This window comes from Mustela putorius, unplaced genomic scaffold (genome assembly GCF_011764305.1).
Source record: "Mustela putorius furo isolate JIRA1106 unplaced genomic scaffold, ASM1176430v1.1 tig00000698_pilon_pilon_pilon, whole genome shotgun sequence".
In the NCBI taxonomy this organism is placed as follows: Eukaryota; Metazoa; Chordata; class Mammalia; order Carnivora; family Mustelidae; genus Mustela; species Mustela putorius.
This window is the reverse complement of record NW_025421449.1, coordinates 8,084,196-8,106,835: the sequence shown is the minus strand read 5'-3', so window position 1 is coordinate 8,106,835 and position 22,640 is coordinate 8,084,196. Positions and strand designations below refer to the sequence as shown.

General features: G+C 50.9%; 1 protein-coding gene across 25 annotated transcripts in view; it reads left to right on the top strand.

The window, feature by feature from the left end:
• The window catches only part of KCNMA1 (potassium calcium-activated channel subfamily M alpha 1), a 730,733-nt gene that overhangs the window by 209,493 nt on the left and 498,600 nt on the right, over positions 1–22,640 (top strand). For all 25 annotated transcript variants that reach the window (XM_045083539.1, XM_045083521.1, XM_045083540.1 and 22 more), the window contains exon 2: positions 8,756–8,917. In XM_045083539.1, the coding sequence (XP_044939474.1) occupies positions 8,756–8,917 (162 nt within the window). The remainder of the gene's footprint in view (positions 1–8,755; positions 8,918–22,640) is intronic.

Sequence of the window (22,640 nt, the reverse complement as noted above, 5' to 3'; positions counted from 1 at the left end):
GGGTAGGGCCCTCTGGCAATGTGCTGCTTCCTGCACATGTGGGGTCCCGGAGAGCAAATGGGGAGCCCTGTGGGGTGCAGGGGAGGCTCTGACCTGCAAGAGAGGGGTCGGATAGTTGGAGCTTCTCACCTGGAGCTTACGCCAGCTCTAGGTGGGGCCCCGATCCTCAGCTGCCCTGCTTCCCCCACCGCTGGAGGTCAGGGCTAGCCCCTCTTCCTTTTCCTCCCTGTGCAGAGCTCGTGTCAGGAACACCCCAGCTGGTGGTGCCCACATTATGCTTTATTTGTCTGAGCTGCTTTAGGTAATCGGTCTGATCCCTAATACACAGGATTATCAGTACCTGGGAAAATCCCGTGCTGAGCCACACGCCCAGGATGTGAGAGAGGCTGCCGTGAAGGGTTTTCCTCTTGGCCTGTTTGGAAGGAGCAGGGGAGTCTGGAGGACCATTCTCCAGCGTTTAGGCCTCAGGTGGAGGAACACAGACAGTGGCCTGCGTGGAGGTCCCGGGAGCCCCATGCATTTACAGATACTGACGTTCAGGCGTTTCTGGGTCTTAGGCCAGACTGTGCCCCCAGAATGCTATAATCATTGCCATGACATAAACATCTTCTCTTTCTTTTCTTTTCTTTTTTGAAGATTGTGTTTATTCATTTGACACAGAGAGAGAGAAAGAGAGAGAGAGAGGGAGAGAGCTTGACCGAGCACAAGCAGGGGGAGCAGCAGGCAGAGGGAGAGAGAAAAGCAGGCTCGCTCCTGAGCAGGGAGCCCGATGTGGGGCTCCATCCCAGGACCTTGGGATCATGACCTGGCACCCTGAAATAAAGCATCTTTTCAAAGCTATAATGGGTCTATCGACTTTTACTCAGTGGATTTTAAACATTTCCTTCCCCACAGGAAACACCTCCCTCAGAGGAGAAAAGGCTCAGTGTGCAGATGCTTGGATTTTCACGGGGCGGGGGCGGGGGGGCAGGGGTCTTGCCTCTTCTGCCCTCCCTTGCTGACCCCCTGGGGTGCCTCACAGAATACATGAGGCTGGGTCCCCAGGAACTGCCTAGCTCCTTCTCATTTCTCACAAGAGGGCTCTGCTCAGAGAGGCTGGGTGACTGCTCAGGGCGGCACAGCGTGTTCCGGGCAAGGTGGAGCTCGAGCGACAGCTTTGGACCTTCCAGCCTGGAGCCCGCCCCTAGTCCTCCAGCGGGAAAGAAGGTCTCCTGCTTTGTGCTCAGCGGAGGGCCACTGCGCAGGGGGCTGCTGGGTCAGTTTCAAGGATAAGAGGGTGCAGGAGAGGTGGGGAGCTGCCGCTGGAGATGGGGTGAGAGTTGGGGTTCCGGGAAGGGGGAAGGGATAACTCAGAAACAGCATCTTTCAACAGACTCCAGGAAATGAGTTTCCGATGGTGACCAGGGAAACGTGAGGATGGAGTAGGACTCCCTGTAAGACCCAGGAGGGAGAGGACAGACCGGGCATTCCAGTCCGTCCTTCCCCCACAGCTCTGGGGAAGCTGAGCATCCAGGAAATATCCCCTGGTGCAAGGCTCTGGACAGAGGATAGAGGCCTGGGATTTCTGGGAATGGAGCTTGCTCCTGCCCCTGCTGTAGTCCCCCCTCCACCCCACTCCACCGGGCCCCCAGGGATGGTGGGGGAGGTGGGTCCATGTCTGATTCCTCCCCTGCAGGTGCCTTGGGCCCTGCAGGACTCAGGATCACCTGCATCTCCTCCTCCGGCCACATCTGTGTCGGGCACCTCGGTGCTTAGGAGGAAGGCTTCGCGGCCTGTCAGCTTGGCCGTGCTCATTTCTGATTTGATGCATTTGCTCCACGAAGGGTGGTCTTTGGCTCCAAGCTGGTTTTTGTCCAAGAAAGGAACCGTGTGTCTCTGTCCTTGATTTAACCACCCTCTCAAGGCACAGGGACCTCGCAGAAGGATCTCTGCTGTCCATGCGATACCCTGGAGTGGGGCAGATTGAGTCCTCGTGATGACTCTAAACTCTCACGGGCCCTTTGCGGTGGCCCACAGTCCTTCCATGCATCTGATCCCGTTTGCTCCTCACGGTCTCCCTGGGAGGACGTCAGGACAGGCACTCACCTCTTCTTGCTGTCAGACAGCTGGGCTCAAAGTCTGACTGCGTCTTCCTGGGCCATAGGCCCTCCACTGTGACATAGCCTCAGTACAGAGTTACTGTGTTCAGGCTCCACCACGGTCGCCAGCAGTGGTCTCGTTACTACTGATCCATAATCCTACCTGTTCTAGAAGCTGTGCGTGCCAGGAACTGACTTCCCATGTGCTGCAGCTCTTCTCCTTCTCTGCCTCCCTCTTCTCCCTCTTTCCTTCCTTCCTTCCTTCCCACCCTTGGCTCCTGTCTCTCACCAAGATGGGGAAGGTGCTTCCACGGAGCTCACCGCGTTGCACCGTTGAGGACACGGCAATGACCCAAAGGAATATTGAGTCTTTCCCTCATGGGGTTCACAGACAGTGAAAGAGGACTGAAGCAGGCAGGCTAGTGGTATAACTGCCCAGAGGAGGAATAGAGTTGGGGGGCAGTGGTGGTCAGTGTGGGGTGGGTGTCATTTTTGACAGGGCGGGCAGGGAAGCTGTCAGTAAATAAGGTGATGATAACCTGCGAGTGGTGAGGCAAGTAGCCGTGGGGCTCTCTGGGGGCAGGAAGAGCAGCCAGTGCAATGAGCCCGAGATGGGAATGGGTCTGGAACATTCTGGCAGCACAAGGAAGCTGACGTGGCTGGAGAGAGTGAGTGAGTGGGAGACTTGTAGGATGGCGGCAGGCGCGGACAGATTGGGTGCGTTGGACTGTGTGAAGGCTGTGACTTGTCCTCCAAGTGGGACGAGGAGCCACAGGAGGGTGTTGGCACAGCACCAGCACGATCTGACTTACATTTTTAAGAGTAGTTTTCCTCCCAGATGAGCACTGTTCAAGCCACTTCCCAGATCTGGGACGAGGAGCTGGTGTCTGGATTGCTGAGATGAAATCAAACCGAGGCAGACTCGGAGCTTCTGGGGGCAGCCCCAGCAGGAAGCGGCATGGGGACTCTGGATTCCTCCCAGTGGCTGACCCCCCCCTCCCCTCTGCAGTCACCCAGCAGGTGTGGTGCCTGGGGTGGCCTTGGCACCAGGCTCAGCCCGACAGGTGTGGGTGTAAGTGTACCCCAGGATGAGTGAGCCTAGCCAGGCAGGAGCAGGTGCGTCAGGAGCTCACAGGAGGGTGGGGCCAGCATAGTGGGCCACCTGGCAGGACTTGGCAATTCCAACATCCTGTTGGGGCTCAGGGAGATAATGGGGGCCCTGCCCTGCAAGATACAGCTGGGCGGGGATCTGAGAGCTGAGCCATGTGTTCTTCAGGGCCTGGCTTGGGGGGCCTGGGACTCCTTTCTCCAGAGCAGTATTGCTTCCTGTCCGAACCAGAGGAAGGCAATGCCACCATCACCACCCCCCATAAGACAGTTGAGTGCTGTGCTCCACTCATCAGATGACAAGGCAGCACTCATTGCTGTTTATAGAAGAGGCTTTGAGAAATGAACGGACTTGTCTAAGGCCGTCCAGAAAAGCTCGACTTGGATTTGAGTATTTTGATTCTCAGAGTTCTTCCTACCACACCCCACACCTGAAGTTTGCAGTATGCTGGGTATACAGTTCAGGAAGGATGGGAGATGGAGAGGGTACTCCAAACTGAAGAGTGGAGGCTGGGGGTGGGGAGGTCCTGGGAGTAAAATGTGCTTGTTCTCCAGCACTGGGCCAGGGCTGCTCTTATGGCTGGGGAAAGCCAGGCCCTTTGAAGACAAGAAAGGTTACTCCCTGCCACGGCCCCTCCATGCAAAGCCTGGCCCAGTAGTTTCTGCCAGGCCCAGGAACACCCAGCCTCCAGGTTGCAGGCTGGTGCAGTGGACGGATGTGGTTGGGAGTGGCTGGTTCTCTTGGGCTGGATTTGAGAGGATGCACCATCTTGCCCAGGAAGCAGCAAGGGTAAGAGCAAGAGAGGGGGCGGGGGTGGGGGCCACCAGGCCCATGGCTTCCCTTCCAGCCTGCGGTGTTGTCACGTGTATAGAGAGGGGCGTTGGCATCTGAAGGGATTACTGAGGTCCCTTCTGAGGCTTTGGGGTGTTGGATCTTACGAATCGGAAAAAATGCCTGAGCATCCAACAGACATGTGCTCTTGTGTAGGGAGCACCAGGCAAGTGTGGTCTGGTTGGGCCTTTGGCCACAGGTGACAGAGGAGGACTGAGGCCCTCTGTGGCCACGCCAACAGGAAGTCACCAAGGGACATGCTGCTTGAAGGAAGAGGGAGAAGGCACAGCAGGGGTGAGGCCGGCGAGAGATTCCTGTGTGAGCAGGCAGCAGGAAGGGACTGGTCCACCGGGCCCTCAGACCCCTGGACCTGTACTGTTGCCCTGTGGCCCTCCCCACCCTGCCATCTGGGCACTGGCATTAGATGTCCCCTGTTGTCTGCAGGAGGCAGCTGTGGCCTGTTTTCCGGAAGACTCAACTGGGGTGAGTGGGCAGAGCTGGAGGGAGGAGTGGCCTCTGAAGTTAAGACCAAGCCCCTTTCTCAAGGGGAAGGCTGTAGCCAGATCTGCATCTTCCAGGACACGCTCCTGTCTTGTTCTTTCTCGCTCCTCCTCCTTCCCCGTTCTTCTCTTCTCCCTCAGGCATCCTTCTCTCCATTTCAGAAAATCTCTGGTGTCCTGTCTGAGGCTAGGGTAGCTGGAGCCTGTAGCTTGTGGGGTCTCTCTGTCTCACACACATGCCCACACGCACAGAGGGACCTGCACACCGTGGTCTTCCTGGAGGGTGAGTGGGGATCAGGGCCAGGCCTCTCCTGATACCAGGGAGCCTGATTCCTGCTTAGGAGCCCTCCTGGAAGGGCCGCTGAGTCTTTCTTGCTGTGGGAGGTGGAAGTTTTGATGGACACCCTCTTTGCCACTCAGCAAAGCACCATTGCCCACTGGTCCCCACCCCCAGCATGGTCCTCCTCATAGGAGAGAGAGGAGTGTCCTAGGACCCAGGAGGCAGCCTCCCTCGGGCCCTCAGTCTCCTCATCTTGCGTGGGAGGTTGATCTGATGGAGTTCAGAATCAGAAGGGATCTAAGAGGCCCCTTGGTCGCGGGCCCACTCTTTGTAGGAATCCCTGCCCCCACTGTCCTAGGGGGTGCCACGTGGCTGGAGTCCCTCCAGAAGTCATCGCGCCCTCCCTGCCAAGGGCCCCTTGCTTCACTGAAAAATCATAGCTTTTAGAAGTTCTACTCGTTTCTCCTCCATTCCATGATTGGTGAGTGTCCCGCCAGGGTCCACTCGCGTCCCTCTCAGTGCCACCAAACAATGTCGTTCAGTTTTGACTCTCCTTGGAGGCAACCAGTCCCATCCGTGGGTGCTCTGTCTTGGGGACTCTGGCTGCCCAGCACCAGGCCAAACACTGTACATGGTTTATCTGACAGAAGCTTCGCCGCCGTCTTGCTGGGGTTGGCTTGCTGATCCCCATTTACATGGAGGAGGTGAGGCTCGTGAGCTCGTCAGGGGTAGAGCTGACCAAGCCCCGGTGGGCAGTCTGCCTCCAGCCCTCTCAAGCTCTGTGCCTTCCTGTAAGCAATACCTGCTCTTAGTCACGTTGTTTGTGAAATGGGGGAACTCCACCTGCCTGCTGGATTATCGTAAGCTCTAAGCAAGATTGTACACGGAAAGCACTCAATTTTTGGTTGATGGCATCCTGTTCTGGCTTGATAAGTGATGGCCAGTCACTGTCGTATTGGGCACTGTCCCTTACAATTCCTTCCCTGCAGTGTGTCTCCACAAAGACACAGCCTCCCCAGGCCTCTGCCTTCTCTTCTCTGGAGGAAGGGGTTGTACCTGCTGCTAGCAAGGGATGCTTTGGCTGGAGGAGGCCAAAGGTGACAACACCGGCCGGCGGGCAGCAGGCCCCCCAGAGCCCCAGCCTCCTTGCTGTCCTGCTGCTCCCCCAGGCCTGCCTCCCACTGTCATAATTAAGCCCACAGCATCTAGTGTAAACAAATAATAACACGGGCATTATCTTTCTTTAGTCTGTGTTTTTCCTGGCCTATCATAAAGTAATTAAAGTAATGAATGCCTTGTAAAACAATAGTTAAGAGGGCTGGCAAAGGGCATTCTCTGTAGTATACCTCTTGTGCTCTGAATTATTGATGCACTGAAACCACTGGGACTGGGTGGGTGGGGGGGGGGAACTCCCTGCCTCCTGGCCCCTTCCAGGCGGCTTCTCTCCTCCAAGGTCTGCCTGTTTGCCAGGTGGCTGTGGAGCCTGAGCCTCCTGGGCTGAGGAGCAGCCTGTGGCTGTGGACCAGCTCTGACAGGTCGCTGGGGTGGGGTGTGGTGGACATTGCTTGGAAGGAGACACAGAGCCTCTGATTTGAGGGTTTTGCCCTGCCCCCACCACTCCCTTGTCCACCCCCAACGCTGGGTTCTGAAAGAAACAGGTGGTGTTCTGTTTCCGGTGAAGAGAGGGGCATGGAAAGAGCTGGGGGTTCAGGTCCGTGTCCCATTTTAGATCAGGCAGGGATGATTAAGCCGTGCCAACATGATTAGGAATGGTGGTTCTCAAAGTGGGGTTCCTGGGCTGGTAGCATCGGTAGGTTCCGACACGGGGCCCAGCACTGTGTTTTAATGAGGCCTCTGAGTGGTTCTGATGCCCACTCGAACTTGAGAATCACTGCTTTCTAGTGCCAGTGGCTCAAGGAGAGGCAGGAGGTGGTAGGGCTAATGAACTGAAAGTGTGTTGTCTGCCTTTGGACCCTGGTTAATCCCTCCAACATCTATGCGGCAGGCCATAGTGTCCCCATCATAGGGGGTGCGGGGTCCCAGTGGTCCCATGCGGCAGGAGAGCTGAATCTACACCAGCAGAATCTCCACGTGGTCAAGGCTCGGGGTCCTACCAGGCCACTGAGACTGGCCTTAGGTGGCTTGGGTGGCAGAGTCCACAGGTGTAAGTAGGTGGCCCTGAGCAGGCCCACCCTGGGGCTCCCCACAGGCCTCCTCTCACATTGTTCTAGTTTCCTGGGAACCTCACACACCAGGAGAGACAGCATGAGCCCCCAGTGCTGCTAAGGCGCCTACTGGCTTCTCAACTTCCCTCGAGCCCATGGAGGCCGGAAGGGGAGAACCGTGCGTCAGGAGTAGCTTCCGGCCTGCTTGCAAGTCCCCAGGAGGATGACTCATCCCGTGCGTCTCAGCTCTCCTTTCCTCACTCTGCCTTACCCCCACTCCCTGCAGACCAAGCTTTTCACGTCTGCCTTGGTTTCTCTCCCTTGCTCCAACTCACAGTGTGTTTGCTTTGAAATTTGATTCTAAGCTTTTAAATTCGAGGGTGAACATAATTGGCCCAACATCTTTTTCTTCATCTGTACCTGCAAACATAATCTCAGTGGATATTTAAGTAGGGGGCCCAGTTAAATATGTGTGTTATAGAATATATTTTTAGTATAGCTATGTGTCATGTAAAAAATTTGTATTGTATCTGAAACTCAGTTTTCTCTGGGTGTCCTGTATTTTGTTTGTCACTCGTAGGCCCAGGAAGGGGCTGATACTCAATGAGTATCACAGTGAATGAAAAATAAAACAGAAAGGTGGTGCTATTGGAAGGCAAGGTGGAGTTTTCCAAGGGTGGCCTGAGAAGATTTCATTGAGCAAAGACTTGAGGGAGGCGAGGGAATAAGTTTTGACCCTCTCTGGGAGAAGTAGGCAGAGGACACATTGCATATAAAAGCATGTGATTTAGGGCCCCATGTGGGGCTCATTTATCTGAGGAAGTCAACCTTGTTTACTCAAGCATGTTTTTAGCCACAATTTATTCTCTTTTGTAATTAAAAAGGTCTGGTGTGGATTTCAGGCACAGCTGGATTCAGATGTTCAAATGATGACATCCGTATTCTGTAACTTATATAGCTTCCTCTGTGGTGGCTTCATTCTCAGGGAAGGATTACCTTTCCTACTCTTTCTAGCAAAAGTCCCAGGCTTGAAGTGTATTGGGTTGGCATGGGTCATGTAACCATCACTGGTTCAATTGCTCTTGCTTAAGGGATGGGATGGTCTAATTAATCAGTCTCTATTCCTAGAGCCATTGTGGGCCTTCAGTTGTTTTTTTTTTTTTTTAATTTATTTATTTGACAGAGAGAAAGATCACAAGTAGGCAGAGAGGCAGGCAGAGAGAGGGGGAAGCAGGCTCCCCGATGACCAGAGACCCCGACGCGGGGCTCGATCCCAGGACCCTGAGATCATGACCTGAGCCGAAGGCAGAGGCTTAACCCACTGAACCACCCAGGCGCCCCCCCCCCCTTCAGTTCTTTTTGAACTACACAGATCGGGATGAGGAGTTGGGGATTTTCTTAAGAAAGATCGAGCACTCCTGTGAGCTGGATAGGAAGGCTGGGTGGGTGGAGACCACAGCATGTCAACCTCACCTCCTTCATAGTTATTCCCGACCCTAGACGAGATGATTTCCAGCCTGAGCTTCGTGATTGTTTTTCCCTTTAAAGTGGAAAGAGATCAATTTCATTCTTTCTTTCACAAAGATATTTTAAGAGAAAATAAAGAAAAGATGCTTTAAGAAAAAGATTTAAAAGAAATCCAAAGCCATCATGCATTCCATCTCCCTGCCCCTTGTATTTTCAGGCCAGTTCCCACATCAGCCAGGACCCTTCCAACTTTGATTCTTTGGGGTAGGTTGTGTTTAATAAACCCAGTTGGTTCCTATTCTCAACCCTGTTCTCTCTGTTGCCAGGAGGCCCAGAAGATTAACAATGGCTCAAGCCAGGCGGATGGCACTCTCAAGCCAGTGGAAGAAAAAGAGGAGGCAGTGGCAGCTGAGGTCGGCTGGATGACCTCTGTGAAGGACTGGGCGGGGGTGATGATATCTGCCCAGACACTGACTGGCAGAGTCCTGGTGAGTCCCCAACTGCCTTCCCCTTGGGGAGGCCTGCTGTCTGGTCTATGATGCCTTTGCTTAGAGGGATGCCATGTTTCCTGGGGCTTCTCCAGGCCTCGACTGTTGGGAAGTGGGGGGTGAACAGTGGGTCGTGGAGTGGAGGCTGGGTTCTGTATACATAAGCCAGTGGTTTGAGGGGGGATTTGCATCTGGAGCAATGAGGGTCTGTTGGGAGGATGGAGAGCATTTCCTCTGCCATCAGGATAGGTGTACGCAGGCACGCACACACAAGGATGCACACATCCACAAGCAGGCACATAGACGCACACGTACACAGCTTGATAATCTTGGAGAGGAGAAGGGAGTTGAAGCAATATGTGCTCAGAATTCTGCAGAGAGCCCATAAAGGATAAATGCCAGGATCCAGTGAGTTCTCTGTACGTGCCCATCAGCTCTCTTGGGTCTGCTCTCGGACAGGGGTTCTCCTGAGAAGGATGCTCTATTCCCAGTGATTTCTTGCTACAATTCTGGAAGCTGCCCTTGCTGGGCCTGAAACTGGGGCTTGGTCAAGACTCATTTGGCTCAAAGGATGAATGGGAATGTTCTGATGGTTGGGTGAATCAAAGATGGGGCAGGAACACTGGAAACCTTGATGCTTCCTGGCAAAAGCTCAGTGAGGGGTGATGGAAAATGTAGGGAGAAGGTGAAAGTTGACCCCTCAGGATCCTTCTTGGGGAGAACTCTTTGTTACGTGCGGAATGAATATCTCACAAACTGCTTGAGGGAGGGGGTAAGACACTGAATGTCATGCTTGTGTCACAAAGGTGGTGGCCAGACAGCCTTCAAGGAGGTCAAGGTTCTGTTAATGGAGGGAGCTTTCGGGAGCCAAGCCTTCTGGAGAGTCTGGACGTGAAGCTGTGGCTGTTGTCTATTGACGGAAACATAGAAAGGGAAGAGATTTAAAGCTGGGGCTTGGGAGAGGAGGAGAGAGGAACTAGTGAGGCCAGTTACTGCCTGGAGCAAGACGACCCAGGTTGGTAGGACAAGGAGAGACGGGGCGGCACGGAGAGTCTAATGAGGAAGTGAAGGTGGCTTGCTGCGGGCCATACCCCATCCTCCCCTCCCTGCAGAGTCTCTGGTAAAGGCTCCGTTGCCCTTCTGTGCTTGTGCAGGAGTGGATTCTGTGTAGGAAGCCTGTGGAGGTGGAATTCCAGGTCTGGGCAATCATGTGGGAAGAAACGCAGACAGTGCATTCTCTACCTGAGGTAGTGATTGTAGACGAGGCTCAGCAGACACTTTGGTTGCCCAGATGCGACGCCTGTCCCTTCCACGTGGCCACTGTGGCCCTCTAGACAGCCCTAATTATCGTCATCAGCATCAGCCAAGAGTTACTGAGGATGACTCGGCCAGGCGTTTTTTCCAGCCCTGTGGAACGCAATATGATCTAATTCCATTGCACCATGGACAGAAATGACTGAAAGAACGTCTGGAGGAGAAACGCGATGAGTACAAGCCTCGTGTGGGTGTGCGTAGGGGGCGCTGAGCGTGGGGACATGGGGACCATCAAGAAAGCCTTCGTGGCACCGCACAGGGAGGAGATCCTTTGGGCTGAAACTTCCATTTCAAGATGAACTGAGCCCATGCTTCGTGACAGAGAAGACATCAAAGATAAAAGCTTGGAAACAAGAAAGGGACCACTGAGTGGGCCAGAAGCTGAGAAGAATACCTAAATAATAAACAATAAGGCAGAAAGCATTGGATTTTGAACTGTGAGCTAACATCGTGAATGTCTGTTGAGGAGAGGGGATCGTCCCAGAGGGAGGAGAGGGGATCATTCCAGAGGTGGCAGAGAAAGGACATGGCGTGGAGGGAGTGAGGACCAGGCTGTGAACACAGAGGCACCCGAGGGGACAGAGACCTGGGAAGGTGGGCTGGAGACAGCTTGTCATGTCTTCAAATGCCCAGCTAAGGAATTTGGACTGAATTTTGTAGGGAAAGGAGATTTTGAAGGAGGGGCATCACAATGGAAGGTTGTGCAGAGAGAAATATTAGCGGACAGGTGGAGGGCGGATTGGGGAGGCGGGAGCTTGAGGTGTGAGGGTCAGGCAGGACTGTGAGGTCTGGTGCTGGGGACAGGCCACGGCAGCAAGTCCTGAACGAGCTCCGTGTGGTACAGGCAGGTGGGAGGAGGTGTTTTGGGAGCAGAACTCACAGACCAAGTGCCCCAGTAGCCATCTTGATACTCCTGCTCACAGTAACATTCTCGAAAGCTTGAGAGTAGTGCAAGGCCCTACACATTATGATCATGGCAAGGTGCATGTTGTATTTGTTCCATATTCCTGATTTTGCTGTTGGGTTGTAGGGGTTAATGACAAGGAAGCAAGAAAGCCAGTCTTGTCAATGAATTCTTCTCCATCTCACAGTCCAGGAACCCAAGGGTTGGGAAGGGCAAAGCCTTGCTGAAGGCTATGCAGCCTGAAGTGACCCAGCTGGGCCTGAGCCTTCAGGCCTCTGGACTCCCCGTCTAGTGCTCTTTCCATGTCGTTACTTCCCAGTCGAAGACAGTGCCTCTTCTTTTTCTAAGCCACTGGCAGCTGTCGCTTTGGCTGTGACATTTTGCCATTACTGTCTGAGCCAATTAGGTCCTGAGGCGGTTTGGCCTGATTCTCTTAACATTTGCATGGAGGAGCGCTGTGACTCCAGCTGCTCTCTGAAGGTCTCCTTGGAGAAAATCCTGCCCAGGCCGCTCTGGCTCTCTGAGAGCAGAGCAGGTCCTGCTGCACGGAGAGTAGGCATCTGGGAGTTCCAGGCCCGTACCTCCAGAACAGGTCTCTCCTTCAGGAGAAGGCAGGGCTTTGCTCTGAGGAGGGAGCAGATTTCACGGGGAAGTCTCAGCGCGCACCAGAACGCGGCCCTGCCTGTGCAGAACCCAAAGCTGTGTTTGTCTTGAGCTGTCCAAATGTTTATCCTTGCAACAATGGGACAGAAGCAAGACTAGACATCCAGCTGTTCAGAGTTTCCCTTTTCAATTTTTATTTTATTTTTTGACACATGGCTCAGGAGCTTGGCCTCCACACCTGGGCCCCTTTCTTACCTGTCTCGTTGTCACAGATGAGAGTCTCAGAGCTAGGCATTGTGGGTAAGGCCTAGGTTAGGGAAGATTCCCCAAGCCAACCCCAGCACATCTGTAGACACACCTGCTATCTGGGCTCTCTCAGAGGAGCACATGGTTCGTGCAGCTAAGTACTTATTTCTTACCTGCCCCTGGCACTATTCTAGGCCCTGGGCGTAAAGCTGTGAGCAAGAGAGATGCAGGGCGTGAACTATTTATATTGATAGAGTAGATTTAAAGTTGTAGGGCTCCGTGTGCAAAAGGATAAATGATCGTCACCATTCAGCAGTGCTTTTCCTAGTTCCCACCTGGAGCTTCGGCTTCCGGTCTCGGGATAGCCTGCCTTGTCTCTCGCTGTGGCACTCAGGCTTAGCTTCTGGAGAAGAGCCAGACCGGATTGAGTCTCCTCTTGGAGCACGTGGCTGAGGGGTTCTGTGTCGAAGTGAGCACCAGGCTGACAAGTGTTGCGGCTTCCTTCCTTTATTTTTTTACAATGAAAGATATGTATTATTTTCTGATTATGAGAGGGGGTGCATGCTTATGTCAAAATTTGGGAATGTATTGGAAGAATCGGTGTAAAGCCCACTTTGGGACGTGGAGTTGGCTACGGGACTGTTCAGTGTACCAGTAAATGCTGTGGAGATGCCTCCCAGCCATTGGGGTGTTGCTGGGGCCTTTGTTCACCACACCTGCTGTTCCTTTTACGCACAGTCTCAGGAGATAGGTAGTTCTTCGTGCCAGGGATTGCTGTGGTCTTCCTGGTGGACCTTCAGGGAACACTTCAAGTTGGGAAAGGGATCATGGCCCTCTACTTGTAGCGGCTGCTGCGAGCCAAGTTCATGGCCCATGGAAAGCACACAGCACTTCAAGATTTGCATTCTACAACTTCACACCCCCCTCACTACATCTCTGCGTCCTTTGGCTCATTTTCCCTTTGTCCTGATTGTCTTACCCTCCTCCTCACACTTTACATGTCTGTGGTTTTATGCTGCATTATTGGTTGGTGAGCTAATTACATTTTTCTAAGATTAAGGTGGTATATATAAATAAAGAGGGCAAGAAACAGTGTAGGCTTTTGTATTGCTTGGTTGTACATTACAGAATCATAAGCCAAAGTCAGTAGTAGAGTTAGTCTAGTTCAGGGTTGGGAAGGTATTCTGCAAGGGGTCAGATAGTAAAGGTTTTAGATTTTGCAGATCTAGGGACCATATCACAACTACTCAACTCTGCCATTGTCATTTGAAAGCAGCTGTGGACAATACACAGATGTGACTGTGCTCCCATAAAACTTGCCATAAGCAAGTGGTGGCCCAGACTGTTGTTCGTGGCCATAGGTTGCTGACCCGTGGTCTGTTTGCTTGTTTACTTAGTAAGTATATCAAAAGGTAGAAAGAACTTCCTTAAGAAGGAACCTTGTAAGGTAATATGTCACAAGAGTTATAGTACCAGAGGACCCATTTATAATGAGGAAAGTTACAGACACACAGAAACACAGACAGTTAAATGTTGCCACACATACACACTTACACCATCTTTGTTAAGCATTTTATTTCCGAACATTCTTATTTATTAATCCCTACATTGATCTCTGAGTGACTGTCTCTCTAAGAAAACACTATGTCCCGTGGCCACGCATGGCCTCACCTCAAGGTGCAAGCTGGGTCTACATGTCTACGTTGCTTGGGCCGTACTACAAGCCCTTTATACATTCAGTAATTTTTGCTTCTCTTCAAAGATTGGTTTTTGTCCATATAATGATCAGCTCCTTGAGCAAAGAGAGAACTCCCAGAACTGTTCCTTTTGGTTATTTTCCCCCATATTCCCATGCACTACATTTGAATATTGTTCCAGGAGGCATCTAGATCTAATCCATGGACTGAGAAGATAGACTACTTGCTTTGCTGTCATCGGGATGATTTGTTGAAGAAGGAGAAAGAAAAACACCAATCTTGCCCTTAATCTTCCTAAATGCATTGCCCGTGTGGCATTTTACTTCACATTCTGTACACAGGCTGGGCCATTCTATCTTCATCACCCCGGGCCCCAAAGAAAATATGTATCAAATACGCCTCTCAAACAGAAATAATCCTGTCGGTTTAATAGGGTTAAATAGACGTGTTCTGTTATGCCATTTGCACGTGAAATTGGACCGGTTGGACAAAATGGCATTGCACGTGGGCATGTGCCTAATCAACTATGTGACATTTATTGCTTTCATTTCTCCCTTTAGGTGACTCATGGTGCAGCTGACATTTCTTATCAGCATCCTGTACTTTTCTTTTCCAGGGCTGCCTGGTGGCAAGTTCACGCACAGCTCACATTTCCATCTCTCTTTTCCTCTCATCCGCACTCCCTCCCCTTTTTATTACATTTCAGGCAAATCTACATAAAATTTTTATAATCACCTACACATGTCCTATGTCGCAGAAAGACCAGAGAGGTCACGGGCCTGCATTCTTTGTAAGAATGTTCTCAGAGTGAAGGGGAAGGTCCTGCCGTCTGTGCACTTGGGAGTTGATCGGGATTTTGTTTGAGTTTTTTTTTTTTCTTTTTAAACTCCCCTAAGGAGGCGTCTTTGGAAAGAAATGCATGGCAGTTGCTCTCCAGGACTTAATAATGGCTCTTTATTTTATCCTATGCAGAGTTTATATTTTGGATAGGAATCAGTAGGTCAAGGAAGGGCTGCTTTCTTTATATCATTAAACAGGAAATGTTTGTCCTCACCTTGAAGGGTGCACTAGGTTGCCCTAGGTCTGCTACTTGTGACCCAGCACCATTGGGTGGGAAAACGTGAGTGAGAGAAGTCACTGAATCCAGCAGGAACTCATGGTAGGTGGTGAGCTGCCTGTCACTGGAGAAGTTCAAAGACAGGCAGTATCACATTTGGTGCTGTTGCTGCCGGTTGCTTAGACTTCATCCTCGCTGCTTTAATTGGCTTCTACAGAAAACTAGATCTAGGAGATGCTCTAGGATAAAAATGGGTTTCCTGGAACTTGGACAGACTTCCTTTCTCTCCTGTTTTTGAGATTTGTCAATGCAGATCAACACGCAAGGCTTAAAGAAGTCCTGCAGTAAAAAGGCAGAAGGGCTTTGCTTTGCCCAACGTTTCCCATTCCTATTTCACCATTAAACCCTTTCCTTAGGAAAAACCTATAGGCATCATAAAGAACACACTTTGGGAAACATTTAAGTAGTCCAGGGATCAGTGAACTGCAACCCGTGGTCCAAATCTAGCTCACTGCCTGTTTGGCTCCCAAGCTCGCAAGCTAAGGATGGTTTTAACATTTTTAATGGTGTTTAAAAAAAAGAAAAGAAATCAAAAGAATATCTTGTGACATGTGGAGTTATATGAAATTCAAATTTCAGTGTTCATAAACAAAGCTTTATTGGGACACAGCCATGTTCACTCATTTACATATTGTCTATGGCTGCTTTTGTCCTGAACTGCAATGCAGAATTGAGTAGTCTCCACAGAGTCCAAAATACCCACCAGCCTAAAATAGTTCCTGTCTGGCCCTGTACAGAAGACGTTTGCCCGCCCCCGAACTAAATCATTAAACTCCCCCTCTGCTCCAGGACGATCAGTATTTCTAAGCAGCTAGCGGGATTTGCCCCTCAGTTCCCCACAGCACACGTTCATGAATAAGGTGTACCATCTAGCCCCTTCGGCAGACATTTAGGCCCACAACTTTGACCAAATGATGTCACAGAGTTGGGGAGACAAAGGACAGAGCCAGGCACCCCTGCCCCCAAGTTCAGCAGCAGGTTCCCAGCTGGCTCAGTTAATGGGTCTCAGTGGCGTGCGTCTGGGAATTCTGCAGCAGGGTTGGTTTATCTTCACCTGCCTGCATCTCCTGCTTTCAGCCTACCCCGGGCCCTGCCCAGCAGCCAGAGTCCAGTCCCTGCCACGGAGGACACGCCTGGCTCAGGCCTGCAGCCCCACATCTTGGCCACACCAGCTGCTCGTCTGCACTGCTGGTCTACGGGCCACGTGCTCTGTGAGCCAGCCTCCCCAGCACCTTCTGTAAGGAGCAGCTGTTAATTTTACTAGCTGGGGTGTTGACTTCTCTGGCCTCCCCTGTGAAAATGAAGGAGAGTTTCAGAAATGAATCCTCAGATAGCTCATGGGGTGAGGAAAAGCCTCCTGGCCCAGGAGCGGGCTGCTTCAGCCTGGCTGTTTGTCTATGACCCCCAGGGTCCTCTGGGCTCGGTGGCCTGTGCTTGTGCCCCATTGCCTCTCTCCTCCGGGGGTTTCTGGGGGGAGTGGGTGCCTGTGTTGTCCTCCTACCTTATCTGTCTGTTCATTCGTTCATCGACATCCATTCGTCCATCTGTCTCATCCCCGTGCCTTCACTGGTGTTCCCTGGCACAAGGAATTAATTGAATGTAGTGCCCTGTAGATGCCTGATCAGTAAGGTAGGGCATTGCAGGGCTCTCCTGTGCCAGTCACCCCTGCTTCTGTTCTTCCTGTTGCAGCTTCTGGGTATGGGCTGGGAGACAAGAGACCTGCCGTCCTCTGAGCCAGCATTCTATGATGGGAGCTCCTATTCTCTTGTTCTCCATCTGGCTCCTTGTGTCTTTTTCTTATTGGGTTGGAACCAACAAGGAGGATAGGTAGAACACCCAGCCTCCCGGCATCTCCAGCTCCTGCTTTTTTTCCCACCCTGGGACATGCATCCTCAGGAAAGGAGGCTGGGGGCTGTTATGCATGGTCCCGTAGGGTGCTTAGGGACCCAGCCTCTGCAGCCCTTCTGCTGAGTCCCAGCTGGCCCTTCTCTAGGGCTTTGACCCTGCACGAATGGCTTCAGTTTTGGTGCCTCAGTTTCCTCATCTGTCCAGTGGCCATAGTAATAGTCCCTGTTTCTTAATCTTGTAAGGATTTGATGCATCCGTGTATATAGAATGTTTAGAATGTTTAGAATCATGGCTATTACATGTTGAATGCTTACTAAGCATTAGCTGTTATTACTTTGCCCTTGTTGTGTGACCCCAATGACATGTCTCAGAGGAAATGGGCTGCTGTGCGGGGAGTGGAGAATAAATCCTTTCCCGCAGCAGAGTTGGAGCAGCCCTTGGACCTCGCCACACTCAGCTATCCACTCAGAGAGCCGAACCAGCTCTGGGCATGGCCATTTGAAAGGGCTCTTGAATGTCCCAGGCAACCTTGGTTTGGGTCCAGCCAGCTGATGGTGCTTGCTCCATGCACACAATTGAGGCCCTGTCATTTCTGAAGCTGCCTCATGCCAGCCTGACTCACCAATGTCAAGTCGGCCAGGAAATTCTCACTTCATGTAGCCTCCTGAGCTGGCCGGGGCCTGCAGTGCAGACTGGGCTCACCCTGGGAGCCATGCATCCCAGGAGCATGTGTCATAGGAAATGCCTTAGCAGGGTGACAAATAGGTCTTATAGGAAAAGGGCCAAGGGCACTCACTGTGGTCCCCTTGTGCGGTCCTTCCTGGGTATGGGATGAGGCTGACAGAGCCAATTTCAGAGAACACATCATCTCCAGTACACAGGGAGGTGTCTTCAACATTCATTTTGGTGGGCAGCACCACAAACCTGTTGGAAGGATGCAGGAATGTGTCCTGTCACCAGAAGAGGACGCATATTCTGCTGTACATACAAGGCACCTCCCTGGAGCTATTCATTCATTCTTTCAGACATTCCTGGAAGATCTACTAGGTGTCAGATGTTATTTAAGGCACTGGACACATGTTAGTTCTTCTAGCAAAATCTGCAAAGTGAAATCATTCTGAATGTTGAAAGTGCAAATGGTATGCCTACATTTTGCTACAGTCCTCTAGGTGGCAAGATTTTTGAAGTACTTTGGTCATAGATCAGAGCCCACGACCTCTCCATCCATCCTTGGACAGGCCTGGGAGCCTGACTTTTTCAGTCCTGGTCATACATCCTGTGTATGCCTGCCGCTGGCCCTGGGGGGCCTGAGCAAATGTGTTTCATGACTAACTTCTTTCCCATCCAGTAAAAGCTGGAGGCTTTGGAGGAAATGGAATGGTTGTATTTGGGGCCCACCATCTTGTGCTGGGAGAGTTTTCTCACTTGGCTTTTCCCCTAGGGCCTTTGGAGGACACCCATGCTTTAGCCACCCCTGTTTGCCAGAAAAATGCCCAGGTGGACTGAAACTCCTTAGAGCCTCCATTTCAGCTGTGTAGAAGCTTGATTAGCAGGGAGACTCAAAAATAGGGATGACGTGGATGACAGAGTCGCCAGCCGTTGTCATTGCTGGGGGCACGTGCTTACAGAGTCACACTCGGGACCACACACAAGCTGATGCTTCCAAGTTTAGTTTACTAGGCTATGTTTAGGAAGAGGCAGACTGACTCGTGCCTGTAGGCCCCAAACATCCCAATTTTGTGCACTAGGAGCCCCATTTTTAGGGTCTGGGTCCAGAATGAGGTCTTTTCCAGAAAAACAACTACTTCAGGAGAATGACAACAACAGAAATCCACCATTTGCCCTAAAAATTTTATTGCCAAAAAAAAAAAAAAAAAAAAAAAGTGCTCTCTAGCGTTTGAGTAGTGAGGGAACTAGGGCAGGACATTTGCTTGTCTTTCTTAAGGAATTAGGGCACTCGAAAACTCCATTAAATGTGCTCAGGCCTTTTAAGCAGCATGCCCATGTTTTTGCTCATCCAGTTAATTTTAGTTCATACAATTGGCCTGGTGCTGATATAGAAGATCACGACAATGCCCAGAAGCTGGGGGCCTGTTTGAATGGAAGCTTGGTTCCTAGTTCCCAAGCCTGCTGGGACCCAGGTCTTTCCCTATGGCTTGGGAACTTAACTGTCAGCTCTATTCACCTCCTCCCCGGGCAAGCAGAACTCTGGGCCTTCTGTGTTTGTTGGATGCAGGTGAATCCAGAAACTCAATACCCAGGTCTATGGAGAATCCGGGGTCCAGCAGATTGCTCTGATGGGTCAAGAAACCCTCACCTTCGTCTGTCCCCAGCCTGCCTCAGCAGAGAGTCTGCATTTTTACCTTTTCCCCCATCTCTGTTTTAAACTGTTTCTTCTTTCTTTTTGGTGGCTCTTGGTGAAGTGAGTCTTTTTTTTTGTTGTTTGTTTTTTTAAATTTTAAAAAATTTTTTAATAAACATATAATGTATTATTAGCCCCAGGCATACAGGTCTGGTGAAGTGACGGTCTTAAGGGAAACAGGGAGCAGCTCATTGAAAAAGGGAGAAGAAAAGATCCTGTTCCTACTCCACCTTCTCTTCAATTTGGGCTATGCTTACATTAAAAATATCTTGAGGGGCACCTGGGTGGCTCAGTGGGTTAAAGCCTCTGCCTTCGGCTCAAGTCATGATTCCGCGGTCCTGGGATCGAGTCCCGCGTCGGGCTCTCTGCTCAGCAGGGAGCCTGCTTCCCCCCGCCCTCTCTGCCTACTTGTGACCTCTGTTAAATAAATAAATAAATAAATAAAGGCAGGCTTGAAACAGAGGGCGAATTGCAAAAGGGTGGCATTTCAGAGGGCACTCTGCTGGCTCCCTGGCTGCCACATGTGCCTGCTAGGTCCGTTAGCCTCTGAACCCTGACTTGCTCAGGAATGCGTGGGGTTTGGAATCCCACTGGGAGGTACCCAGAACATTCTCCTGGTGTGTCATGCTAGATCTCTCTGGAGGTAATTATATGACCAGGGCATTCACAGAGCCTCCTGCCTGGGATTGTGCCCTAGGAGTGGAAAATAGCTTCCTGCAAAAGCAAAGGGTTGTTTTTAGGAGCCGCCTAATTGCACAGACACCTGCTTGGGCTCCTGGGGATGCTGCCTTAAGGTTATCGTCTCCCTCTGAGCCATGAGGTGGGCAACTTGGTTTCTTAGACCTTAGACCTGTCCAGGAAGAAAGCATAGAGCATCTGAAAAAAAGAAAACCGTTTGCTCACCCAGGTTCATGCAGCGCTTCTCTCTGGGCCTTGGGGATTAGTGACGGTGTTTGAGATCAATTTGGGAAATAAAAGTAGAGGTGATGACCACCTTCTTTCATCTGAGGAACTGTGGTCAGCTGAAAACTAACTAGGTTCTTATCCTGGTTCTGCTGTAACTTCCTGGTGACCTTGGACAAGTCAATTCCCTTTCAAGGTCTTGGTGTCTCTATGAATGAAACAAGAGCATAGCAATAGTTTGTTTCCTTCTGGCCGCAAATGTGTCTGTGTTTTCTCATTCCCTCTACCATCCTTCAGTCCATAAAGACAGTGAGGGTTTACCTCTGACCCGTGTGTTCTTCGCAATGAACGCTGGGAGAGCTACAACAGGAAAAAGAAGAGCAAGCTTTTTCTCATCTTCTGGAGCAACTGAAGAGAAGCAGGAGATCTCACAGGACATCCCTCTTGGACCCTCCCCTGACTTCTTGTTTCATTTCAAATAATATCTGAAACTCTCCCTGTGTGAGAAGGCCTCTGCCTCACACTCCCCTAAGATTCTTTTCCTCTCAGACTCCTTTCTAGGCAGATCTCAATATGCAGAAAAGAAAGCATCTAGCAGAGGGAGCAGGACCTGTGACTGTGGAGCTGGGCTAGAGGAAAGATGTCCTGAGAGAAGAGGTCACCTCCCCAAGGCCAGGTCCTCCCAGGGGAAGTGGGCTTCTTTGAAACCATTTCAATCTTGGATCCTCCTTGACTTATCTTTAAACAGTCGGAATCCTCCAAGGGGAGTGTGTTCTGACTCGGTAACCACACTAGCACCAACACTGACTTTAAGAGAAGCCTTCTTCCTGACTCTGTTTGGGGAGACCTTGAGTGACATACAGCTTCTGTCCTTTGCTGTGACAGAAGTGCTGTTGAAGTAACTCACACGTTCCTGGAAGCCCATTCCTCTTCTGGAGGTAGTAGTGGTACCTGTACACATATAGGAGGAGGCACATTGGGTGCCTGGTGGCTCAGTTGGTTAAGTGTCTGCCTTCGGCTCAGGTCATGATGATCCTAGGGTCCTGGGATCGAGTCCCATGTCGGGCTCCCCAACTTCTCCCCTCTACCCTTCTACCTCTGCTCACAATCTTTCTCTGTCTAATAAATAAATAAAATCTTTGAAGAAGAGGCCCATTTTTTAAAAAATGGTGAGCGACAGAGGTACCCGAGAGGGGTTGAGCAGTGAGGAAGCCTCACTGTCATGAAAGTCATTTTTTTTAAATCTCAGGAGCAAAGTGGCATACCCCAGAGGCTGGCGGGAGCTGCTAGGTGAACCCTACATTCCCAGCAAGGGTGCAAACGCTGTGGGTGGGTGATCAGTGGATTGGGCGTCATGAACGTTCCCCAAATGAAGCTTCATTTTGGGTGAAGTTTGATGAGCTTAAACACACACACACACCCACAACAAACCCTCAGTGGACTCCAGTGTTCCCCATTTAATGAACCTGATTTAAGCAAAGACTCTCTGAATCCTTGGGAGTAAAGAATGAGTGTCACTGTTCCTGTGACCAGTGCCCAATGGGTGTATCTGGTTGTTTCCCCAGAAAGTTTCAGGGCTAAAGCAGGTTTCCATAGCACCCTGATCCTGAGTGAGTTGCCAGGTTGGGGGCTCAGGGTCCTTGCCAGCAGACACACCTTGTGGAAGCAACAAGGCAAGCCATCCTTCTAGGCATCAAAGATGAAATTCCTCTTCCCTGGGGTGTGATGGAGAGCTCCAGATAGAGAGACCAGAGATAAATAAGAAACTGGATTCTCTTTCATTCAACTCTCAGACAGCCTCTAGTGCTAATTATTTCTGTGGTAGATTTTGTCAGACCTCTAATTCCTCTCCTTTTGCCATAGGTGGTATATTTTAGAGATGCAAAATGACATGAAAAACAATCCACTTTCCTGAAAGATAATTTTGTGTACATGAAACAGACGCACTAAGCCATTTATAAGTGAGCTGTTTGTTCTTAGGGATCTGGAGAAAAATCTGAATTTCTAATTTCAGGCTCTTTAATAATTTTCAAAAGAACCAACACTAATAATTAAATGTCTTTGAACTTCTCTAGGCTGTCTTCTATTCCATGATTGCAAAGCACTGGAAAAGAAGTAGAATTCTTTACCCAGATGAACTCCTTAAGAGGGTGGAGCGGACATTGGCCCCAGGAGGTACTTTCTAGCAGAATTAGGGGAACCCTAGGTAAAGAGGCTCAAGGAAAATGCTCAAGGTCACTTTCAGAGCTTCAGACATGCAGTGAGGGCCTCAACGTTGGCATTTGCTGCATAGCCTGGGCTGCTAAGACTTGGGAGAAGGCCATAGAGAGGGAGAGAGTTAGAACTTCGTTAAGGGGATTTGTAATGAGAATACATGCAACACGCAGCGTTCTGCGGCTTTGGTGTTCAAGGATTAGAAGAGATCTGGTCCAGGGATTGGGGAACGTGTCATCTCCTGGGCCCACTCTGATTAACTGGTAGTGGTTCCAAGAATGCTTTGCTGAAGAGTCAAGGCTCGGCAGCAAAGATGAACTGGGACTCCGCTTTCCAGACTGTTGTGATTGATTAGAGATTCCCATCACTAGCAGTGGCTTGAAAGGGGGGCACTGCTGGTGTGATTTATGCCCTGTGATGCCCTAGGTGTCTCTCTTCTAGGTCATTCTCCTGAGTAAAGTGAGGCGGCTTGTCCAAGGTCACTTAGTCCCGAGCAGGATATGGACAAGAACCCA